The 10,157-nt window shown below is 36.3% G+C and overlaps 1 protein-coding gene and 1 pseudogene across 1 annotated transcript; both read left to right on the forward strand.

Annotated features, from left to right (window-relative positions):
• The first annotated feature begins 2,133 nt into the window (after positions 1 to 2,133).
• On the forward strand, positions 2,134 to 2,707 carry LOC147445195 (uncharacterized; annotated as a pseudogene).
• Positions 2,708 to 2,756: 49 nt separating this feature from the next.
• On the forward strand, positions 2,757 to 3,365 carry LOC147445196 (uncharacterized). The gene has a single exon (XM_086525971.1). It carries the CDS (start codon positions 2,757 to 2,759, stop codon positions 3,363 to 3,365), a length of 609 nt encoding a protein of 202 aa, XP_086382097.1.
• The last annotated feature ends 6,792 nt before the right edge of the window (positions 3,366 to 10,157 follow it).

The raw sequence follows: 10,157 nt of genomic DNA on the forward strand, positions 1-10,157 counted from the left end.
TTTTATCACAAGGTCAAATCATAGATGTCCTCTAATGTTGGTGGCTAACAAATGTAGCTCATAGAGGTCATGGGCTTGTCTATAGTTTTGGCCACAAGGTCAAATCTTATGACCTTGTTGTTATCAAGAGGTATAGCATAGAGGTTTTGTGTGTATCTATAGTTTTTGTCATAGAGGCTACTCATCAAGGTTTTGAGCATACTCATAGAGGTCTTGTGAGATTGAAATCTATCTAGATATACAAGGTTTTGTCAAGCTATGCTTACTTTGAATAGCTATCTTTACAATGTGCACTTGGGAGTAAGAACTTAGGAATGTGTAATGAGTTTTTCAAATGACAATAGCTTATGTCCATACTTCATTAACAAAACATGTCCCATTTTTCTCAATAGTAGTAGGGGCACATGAGAAAAATTCTCTTAAGCATTTGTGTACATGCTGATTCAATGTTCTTGGTTTTTCTCTAATTCTTTGATAGATCTACAATGGCAAAGAAACATACTACATCAAAGAGGGAGAGCCAAATAGTAGATGGGACTAGTGGTGGATTTGTGTATCCATGGTATGTGGATGATTTTGATGGTCAAGGAAAAAGGACAAAAAATCTTATTCTTTTTACTAAAGGGTGAAGATTCACCTTTTGAGCAAGATGGGACTATAGAGGATGTAACAGAGGGGTGTGCAGGGAAGGAGGGCATCCCTTGCAATGTAGTCACAATAATATGACCTTCAAGCTTGATCCCTCCTCTTTTGACTTCAAGCGTATCAAAGGGGATGGGGACAACCTTTACAAGAAATGGGATGGAGTCTTTCTGAGGAGATAACAAGCACAAAAGATGTTATAAGTCATTTCAATCTATCAAACACAACAAGCTTCTTTGTTCAACAAATGAACTGGATCAGCCAAACAAAAGGATAAAGGTGATAAACACAAAATCAGGTGCAATAACTCAAGGTTTGCCATCTAGCTCAAGTCCAACAAAAATCCTTCTAGATGACTCCCCACCACAACGGCAATTGAATATTGTGTCCACAAGCTTATATCGAGAGTGTGCTCCTTTACCTCTCGTCCAAGGTTCTCCATTTAGCTCAACACCATCCACAATCCTTCAAGATGGCTCCTCACCACAAGTTGCGTTACCTATTGTATCAACAAGCATGGATGGGAAGGTTGATCCTTTTCCATTAGTTAGTGAGCTTGTATCATCAAATCCAATGGTTTCCCTTGAGGTCAAGGGAGTAGAGAGAACTTTTGAGTTTCTTGATGCCATTAAGAAGAAAGGAAAAAGAATGACTTTGCTATACACACATTTGAGAAGTTCTTTCTATTTGGTTCAACAACTCAATACCCCATTGAAGTCCAAAATTGCTTTGAGTCACCCCCTTTGTATGCATATCAAACACTATGTTGGGATTATGTAGAGAAATAAACCAAATCTTTTGTAAAGGATCCAATGAATCTAGTCACGGCAGTATATCTTATGCCCTTTATAGTGGAGAACGAGGCAAAGAGACCCATGCATTGTGATGAAGTGAATGAAGATAAGTTAAACACTTATTCTCATTGGATTATATCAGGGCTTCACTCAATTCATGCAGCCAAGATCTATATCCAAAGCCAAATTTCACGTTGTCTATCCACTAGACATCTATACTTGAAAAGGAATGGTAGAATTTTGGTGGATTGTCCTTTTGAGATATGCATTGAGCTATCTCGAATGACAAATATGGAGTCACATAACATTATGAAGAATGCACCTTACCTAGAGCAACTTCAACAACTACGTGATCAATGGATAGCATTTGGGTCTCCACCAAAGCCACGCCAAGGACTTTCCAAGAAAAGACATCAATGAGTTCCATGGATGGTAATGTTGCTTAACTTTCACCAAATTCATATGTATATCCCTCATCATGTTCTCATTCTTAATTCTCTTGTAATTCTAGAGACTTTTGGAGTACATTGGAGCAAGATGTGCATCTCAAGATTGTCACATGGTAGTAATCTCTCAAGCAATATTTGATGGGTGGGTGGATATCATGAAGAGATATTCAAAGGGTGAGATTTTACCTCAAGAGGATAGTTTGCAAAAGAAGGGAAGGCAACCTTCACCTGCTGCATTTTGTTGCCTTATGTGATTGAAAGATGCAGACATCCTTACACTACAAATAGAAATCAATGAAGGTCGCATCATTTTTCTCAAAAACAAATGGGATAAAGAATATGTGATTGACATGGAGACACATGCCAAACAAATAAAGCAAGATAGGGTCTTAAGAGAGGAGTTGGTCACTCTCTTTAATGGCTTTGTCAAAGAAAGTGGAAGTGCATTGAAGACTTGGGAGGAGCTTGCAAATGACTATGGTGTCAATGATTAAGTCTATGCAAAGATTTTGGGTGTTTGTAATGATTGGGTGTCTAAGAAGCCAACACCTGGAGCAGATGTGGGGCCCTTGCCAACTGTTGCAAAGGATATTGTAAGCTTTCTAATTGGAAAAAAGCAAAATCCACTTCAATCAACAACAAGCTTTCCTTGGCATGTTTATGTTGTTGGATGTAGCCTTGAAACATTTGATCTTATGCACAATGCATATAAAGATCCAGTAACCATTGGAGTGGTTGTCCTAGATGCAGCACATGGAGTTGAGGGCATGAAATGGGACTTCATCAAGTTTGGAAAGGTAGTATCCACATTTTTTAAGATGACAAGTGAGCCTAAACTATTTCTACTATTGTCATTTGTCAATTGCAAGAGATGGCAGATTTGGAGGATTCTCTTGAGCAAATGCCCTGCAAATACATCATGCAAGTTGGAAGCATTGTTTTTTTACCAAAAGTAGAAAGCCTTGGTTTTGAAGCTATAGAATCCTTTGTGGCTTTGATGTTGGTAACCATGGAGAAGAATTTTGTCAACTTAGATCGATATGTAAATAACATAAACAAGCCTTGGATCTTGGATAGTGATAGCTTGGAGAAAGAGGAGGGCCTTGAAGAAGATGGTGATGAGCACAAAAACTTTATTAAAAGTGTCTTAAGAAGGAACAAAAGGGTCATCAAGTCTACAATAAAAGCTTTTAATGATGACCATGAGGTTATATTTGATGTGTTTGCATGTGGCGTTACATCCAAGGTGACATTAGAAAATAATCTCAAGACAATTGCAGTGGTTTGCAACTCACAAGATCAAAGTGAGGTTGAAGCAGCTTGTTGGAGGACCCATGAGAGAACCAATCCACATCAAGGTGTTCCTCTTGCCATTGATGCAATTACCATTACAAAAAAAGAGGAGGTCATGGAAGAATCACGCCAAGACATGGCAAGCCTAATTATGAAAGAGGAATTAAAGACCTCTTCAGGTGTTTAAGAACTCTACCTTCTAGTTTCTTTAGTAAAGACATGGTGGTGTCTATTTTGCTTTGCTTAGAATATTGATATCTATGTAGTATATTTTGTGTTTATGTTTTGGGATACAATTGAGATAGAACTAATGCTTGGATGGCTTTTTTGGTGAAATATGATAGTTTATGATCCTTTATAAAATCATTGTTCGTTTATTTGCTGCAAGTTGCATTTGAAGGAACCATAGTGCAATGGTTTTTTATTGTTAGTATTAGACACAAAGATAATTCTTTGTATATTAAGCACTACATATATGAATGGATATGAAAGGTGCACAAGATAGCTCACAAACACATATATCCTTTTCATAACATCATGATTTTAACTACATTGATCACTTGGTTGATTTTGTCTTTTGTTATTGTTTGGTTTGCAAATGAAATGTTTTATTGAATGAATTTATTTTTTAGTGGAAAACTTAACTTATTGAGCCCAATCATTTTCCATTGCTCATATTTAATCATATCATATAAGTAGAACTATCTTCACATCAAAAGTTATTTGACATTTGAAGATCTGGTCTACATCCACTCACCTTCATAATCTAATCTAAAAATATAGTATGTGTGTATAAAGGTTCTACATTTTCACTTGAATATTTGACCACAAGGTCCATTATTACTTTAGAACCAAACATAGTTTTTTTGTAAGGGGTATAGTATATGTTCAAAGTAGAAAATGATAACACAACCAAATGCTATTGTGCATAGTGTAAAATAACAATGGAGGTTGTATGGTACCTTGGAGGTTTAATCATAAATGTTCAATGAACTCACCTCAAAATTTTGGTGTAGAGCTTATACATTTAACCACATGGTCAAAGTTTAATCACTCTCAAAATATAACTCTACAATTGCAACAATTATAGAAAAAATGCATGGTACTAAAAAATGAGTCTATACCTTAGGTTCATTTTTCTCTTATTTAGTCATCTTTTTGTTGTCACAATTAAAAGTATGGTGTAAGAATTGAGGATTGTGTGCAATTTGAGTTCTTTGTTGGAAAAAAAAAATTCTTAGCAACAAGCAACTCAAATGAGGAATTGTGTGTGCTTGAGGTTTGGTCACAAGGCCAAATCTCTTACTGGTTTTTAAAAGGTAATGCAAAGAGGCCTTGGGTGTGCTAAAGTTATGGCCACAAGGTTAAATGTTATGACCTTTGGTTATGAAGAGATAAGTCATAGAGTTCTTGAGACCTCAATGGTTATCAAAAGGTAACTCATAGATGCCTTGGGTGTGCCTAGATTATTGGTCGATCAAGATATAATTTCTAGAGGCCTTGATTGTGCCTAGACGTTTGGCCACATGATCAAATGTTATGACTTTGTGATTATCAAGAGGCAAACCATATGGGTTTTATCTGTGGATAAAAAAAATTTCATAGAGGTTTAAATCATTTAGCTCATAGAGGTCTTCAGTGTTGCTAGAGTTTTGGACAAAAGGGCAAATGTTTGGATGTTGTGGACATCAAAAGCTCACACATATAGGTATTGTGTCCCTATCATTCATCTTCAATTTGGACATCAAATTCCATTGACATAGAGGTCTTGTGATGATGTGTATTCATAGTTTGGCAACAAGGTCTAATTTGGTCACCCTTGTGGATATCATGTGACAACTTGAAGAGCTCTTGGGTATGCCTAGATCTTTGACCACATGGTCAAATATTATGACATTGTGGTTGTCAAGAGGCATCTCATAGAGGTCAAGTAACCTTTATGGATTGCAAAATGTAACTTGTAGAGACCTTATGTGCGCCAAAAGTTTTGTCCACAAGGTCGAATATTGTGACCTCTTGGTTACTAGCATGTAACTCAAAAAGGCCTTCGGTGTCCTTAGGGATTTTTCCACAAGGTCAATTCATAGTGGTCCTCTCACATCAATGGCTAACAAGAGGTAATTCATAAAGGCATTTGGTGTGCCTATAGTTTTGGCCATAAGGTCAAATATTGTGACCTCTTGGTTACTAGTAGGTAGCTCATAAAGGCCTTAGGTGTCCCTAGATATTTTTCCACAAGGTCAATTCATAGTGGTCCTCTCACCTCAATGGCTAACAAGAGGTAATTGATAAAGGCCTTGGGTGTGCCTAGAGTTTTTTCCACAAGGTTAAATCTTATGACCTTGTAGCTATCAAGAGGTAACTCATAGAGTTCCTTTACATTTAGTGGTATGAAGTTGTCACTCATAGAGGTCCCAATTTTGAAAAATGTTTTGGCACAAGGTCATATCTTGTGATTTGGAAGTTATGAAGAGGTAACTTATAGATTCCTTAGGTGTACCTAGATATTTGATCACAAAGTCGAGTTATAGAGGTTCTCTTACCTTGGTGGCTATCATGATGTATCTCATTGACATTTTAAACGTGCCTAGAGTTTTGGTTAGAAGGTCTAATCTTGTGACCTTTTGACACTAAAGATGTAACCTTTAGATCCCTTGGTTGTGCTAATGTGTAATGATTTGTTGTTGTGAAACATTGTGTTTGACATAGTTATGGGATGAACTAAGTTTAACATGTTTCACCATAATATATCATGAACTTCATTACAATTCACTATGCTAATGTGTAATGATTTATTGTTGTGAAACATTGTGTTTGACATAGCTATGGGATGAACTAAGTTTAACATGTTTCACCATATTATATCATGAACTTCATTATAATTCACTCTGCTAATGTTAGTTATAGCTAGATTAAACCTTGAGATTGTGTTTTGGATCACTCAATATCCTCTAAGCTTTTACATAGACATCAATAGATGGTTTTTTTTTTTGTATTGTGCAAAAGCCAAGCATTGTACTAAGAGAGATATACTTGACTTTTCAATAGGTTTGTCAATATCACCTGAGGTGTCCTCAAGGAGGCATGCTGAAAAAAGCCAAGCATTGTACTAAGAGAGATATACTTGACTTTTCAATAGGTTTGTCAATATCAAAGTGCATTGGAACACCTGAGGTGTCCTCAAGGAGGCATGATGAACAACTATGCATCATACTTGATCTCAATGGTCTTCTCTTGCAACGTTGCTTTGCAAAATCAACAAAGTTTCAAAGTTTTTGTATGGGCAAGCAATGGGTTGTACTTCGGCTTGGATGCACACAATTTCCTGAAGCCTTATTTACAGTGTTCCATGTAGGGGGTTGGTCTACAGCACTAGAAAAAAATTTCATGTCAATTATTGAAAGTTTGGAGGTTTTCACAAAAGGGAAATATACCTTTTTCATGGTATGGGGTCAAGAAAAGTGTCATAGGTATCCATTGAAGACCATATACAGGCTAGACAAGATGGGAGTAGAAGTAATTTTCAAGCCTTTAAAGCATGTGTGGAATGAATTTGGAAATATATGTGCTCATCAAAAGACCATTCTCATAGATGATAGCCCCTACAAAGGATGTTTGAACCCTATGCAGAATTGCATCTACCCTGAACCATTCAATGTCAACCATGGAGACTCAATCTTGATTGATGAACTCTTACCCTACTTGACTCAATTGATGGGATCCCAAAATCCGCTAGAAGTTGTCAAGTGCAATCGATATAGACAAGAGCCAGTTCAACTTGGACATGCATTATACAAGCAATTCAAATTTGTGATTGATGAATGGACCGCATTAGATAATGAAGGGGTCTCATCATCTACATCAATTAAACCCACAATTGCACATAGTCAAAATGGAAATTTTATCCAGTCTTCAATCATCTCTTGTTTTAACAAACCAATTACATCACAAGGATCTTCCTCAATGATTGCCTCTTGTCATCCATCATTGCCATTGAACATCTCACAATTGTCGATACAAAAGCAAATACTTCTTGTGAATACTTTGAAAGCCTCATGGAAGCAATGCACCTTGCTCATCAATTAGGTTGACAAAAAGTTTATAAGTGGTCAAACAGCTAAATCTACAAAAGTTGTAGTTACGAGAACTATAGTGATATAATAAATCAATAATTTCATAAGAGTATGTTTTGATGTCTTGGTTGCAAATTGTCTTGGCCTCATAGCAAAAAAATTTTCTCCATTGTGGAACATGCCATGGGTGTTTTTAAATACGAACGTTATTATTGAAAAGTTAAACTCTATTATCTAGTTTTATTATGTGGTCTCAATTTCATTTTATCTCTTTTTTACCGTGTAAACATCATGGATACGGACAAGAAAGTCTAACAGCTTATTAGATCATATTTGTGGAAAATTTAACAAGATGTCATTGTCAAATATATTTTAGTGTGGATTGTGCACTACAACTCCTTTATTCATACATTCTAGTGTGCTATAGCAAAAATCAGACAACTAGATTGGATTTGTAAAATAAAAACATTGCAATTACATGAACTAGTGATGTAGTAACTTTGTAATTCCTCTTAATTTTATAAGAGTGTGTTTTGACAATTTTGTCCAAATTACTTATTTGAGACTTTTGTTTTCAATTTCTTGGCCTCATAACAAAGTTGCATGCTCCATTGTGGAGCATAATATTGGTGTTTTTAAACACCACCATTGTTCTTGAGAAGCTCAACTATACTATCTAGACCTACTGGTACGGTGATCCAAAATTTCACTTTATCTCTTTTGTACTATGCAAACACATGAATATGGACAAGAAATTTAACAATGGAAACAGAATGCTTTTGTCAACTATAATTAGTGCCCATTGTAGCAATGAATTTTATCATAAGATTTGAGCATTCTAATGTTTTGTGAGATTTGAATGTTAGAGATGTCTTTCAAAGATAGATAAGTTTTTCCATGGTCATATCATCAAATTTGGCCATTTTAATGTTTTGTAAGCTTGCAATATGAGAGACATATTCTCCCAATATGCTAGCTAGCTATAGCTATAAGCATATCATAAGATTTGACCATTTTAGTGTATCATGGGATCTACCTATTGGATGCATGTTCTTTAAATTTAGCATAATGATATTTGAGATCTTCATGCCCACAAACGGCACATTTGATTATCCTCCCTCATAGAAAAAGACTTGGCAATTTGTTAGCATGTAACATCATAAGGCTACACCAATCAACTCAAGCTATCACCTAAAGGAGGACAACTCTTAGTTCCAATTGCACCAAGCAAAGAGAAATGGAAAAGAGGTCCTCTACAAAAGAAACCAGAGAATAATCAATCTACGTTAATCTCTATACCAGCAAATGCTACAAGAAGCATGCAAGGAGTCGGGCAGATATGGGTACCAAAAGCACAAATCAAGGACAATCCGTCTCAAATTCGGGTGCCCAAAAACCCATCTAGCATACTGAAGAAAGATTCACATCTAACAACTCAGGGAAAAACATTTTTCAAAAGAGAAACTAGCACTAGATGGGTTTGGAAACCAAAGAAGGATTTATCTTCTCCACAAATTGTAAAGTCGATGAATCAATGGAAGATTAAATTTAAAAAAACTCCACCACAACAGTTTATCAACCAAAAACTGAAATACCAATGGAGAGTTAAATCTCAACAACTTTCCTCATTGTTATCTACAGCTTAAGAAATTAGTGTGCCAAAGCATCCAGATGGTACAAACAGGCAAAGAGCACATAAATTACAAATTCTATTGTTAAAAAAACATCAACAAGAAACCTCGACCACGGAAACCCTTGAGTTAACTACTCGAGACCCAACTCTTCCACCACATACTAATTTAAATTGCATTGACCTTCAAAGCATGATAGAGCCAACCACGGCTATGCATAAACACAATTGTTCAACCCATGTACACAATCGTCCCGGAGTACTCCATCTAGGAGGGGTGGAAGGAAACTTCATTAATTAAGGGCAATGTTTGAAGAGGGAGGAAAAAGTTGAATGTTAACGTGTGGTTTTTTATAAAATTACCTAATAACGCCCTTAAAACTCATCAACAGGGGAATTTCAGCTGATAACATATGAGTGTAAATAGTGTATATAGTATCAAAAATTACATCAAAAAATAGACCTTTTTTGTTCATTTTCATCAATTGTTCTCAATATTGGAGCTTAAAAATGGAGAAATCCACCAAAAAGTAATAGGCTAGTTTTTTTCAATAGATTTTATTACTTGTTGATCTTTCAATTTGCTTTTTTGATGTGGTTTATTATTTTCTTTGATTTTTCAATAAACAGGTCAATAAATAGGAAATGAGCTCAGATGGAGAGACTGAAGATACGCTAATGATCAAAAGAACAAGATGGACATGCACAATTTTTTTTAATCAAAGCGAGACACGGAAGCGAGAGGAGGCCTAAATTAGGCCGCCAGGGCTTGTTTTTGCAAATTCTTACAGAATGAGGTAACGGAGTCCGGTTGAGGAAATTTTCGAGTCTAACATAGATTTCATGGCCTATTAGGACTAACAGGGGAATCTGGGGAAAGTGAGTATAGATATCTTAGGTAGCCCAAAATCACCTCATTTCCACTAGTCATTCTAGGAGACGAGAGCTCTCTACCTTCTTCGCGCGCGATTTTCGAAGTCTACAATCACCCATTCTCAGCGCCGTTTCACACGAGACATAAACTTTCACAACAGGTTGTGTGTGTGTGTGTGTGTGTATGTGTGTGTGTGTGTGTGTGTGTGTGTGTGTGTGTGTGTGTGTGTGTGTGTGTGTGTGTGTGTGTGTGTGTGTGTGTGTGTTTGTTATATATATAAGCAAAAGGAGAAACCATTGGACCCAAGCCAACAACAATCCCAACTTATGTCCCGATGGAATGAGCCGACTCAGTCCCTGTTTGTTATATATATAAGCAAAAGGAGAAACCACTGGACCCAAG

This window comes from Adiantum capillus-veneris, chromosome 12 (assembly GCF_014529385.1).
Source record: "Adiantum capillus-veneris isolate H3 chromosome 12, ASM1452938v2, whole genome shotgun sequence".
In the NCBI taxonomy this organism is placed as follows: Eukaryota; Viridiplantae; Streptophyta; class Polypodiopsida; order Polypodiales; family Pteridaceae; genus Adiantum; species Adiantum capillus-veneris.

Excerpts from the sequence above, each read along its gene's own strand:
- LOC147445196 (XM_086525971.1), top strand. The coding sequence starts at position 2,757 with ATGGCAGATTTGGAGGATTCTCTTGAGCAAATGCCCTGCAAATACATC.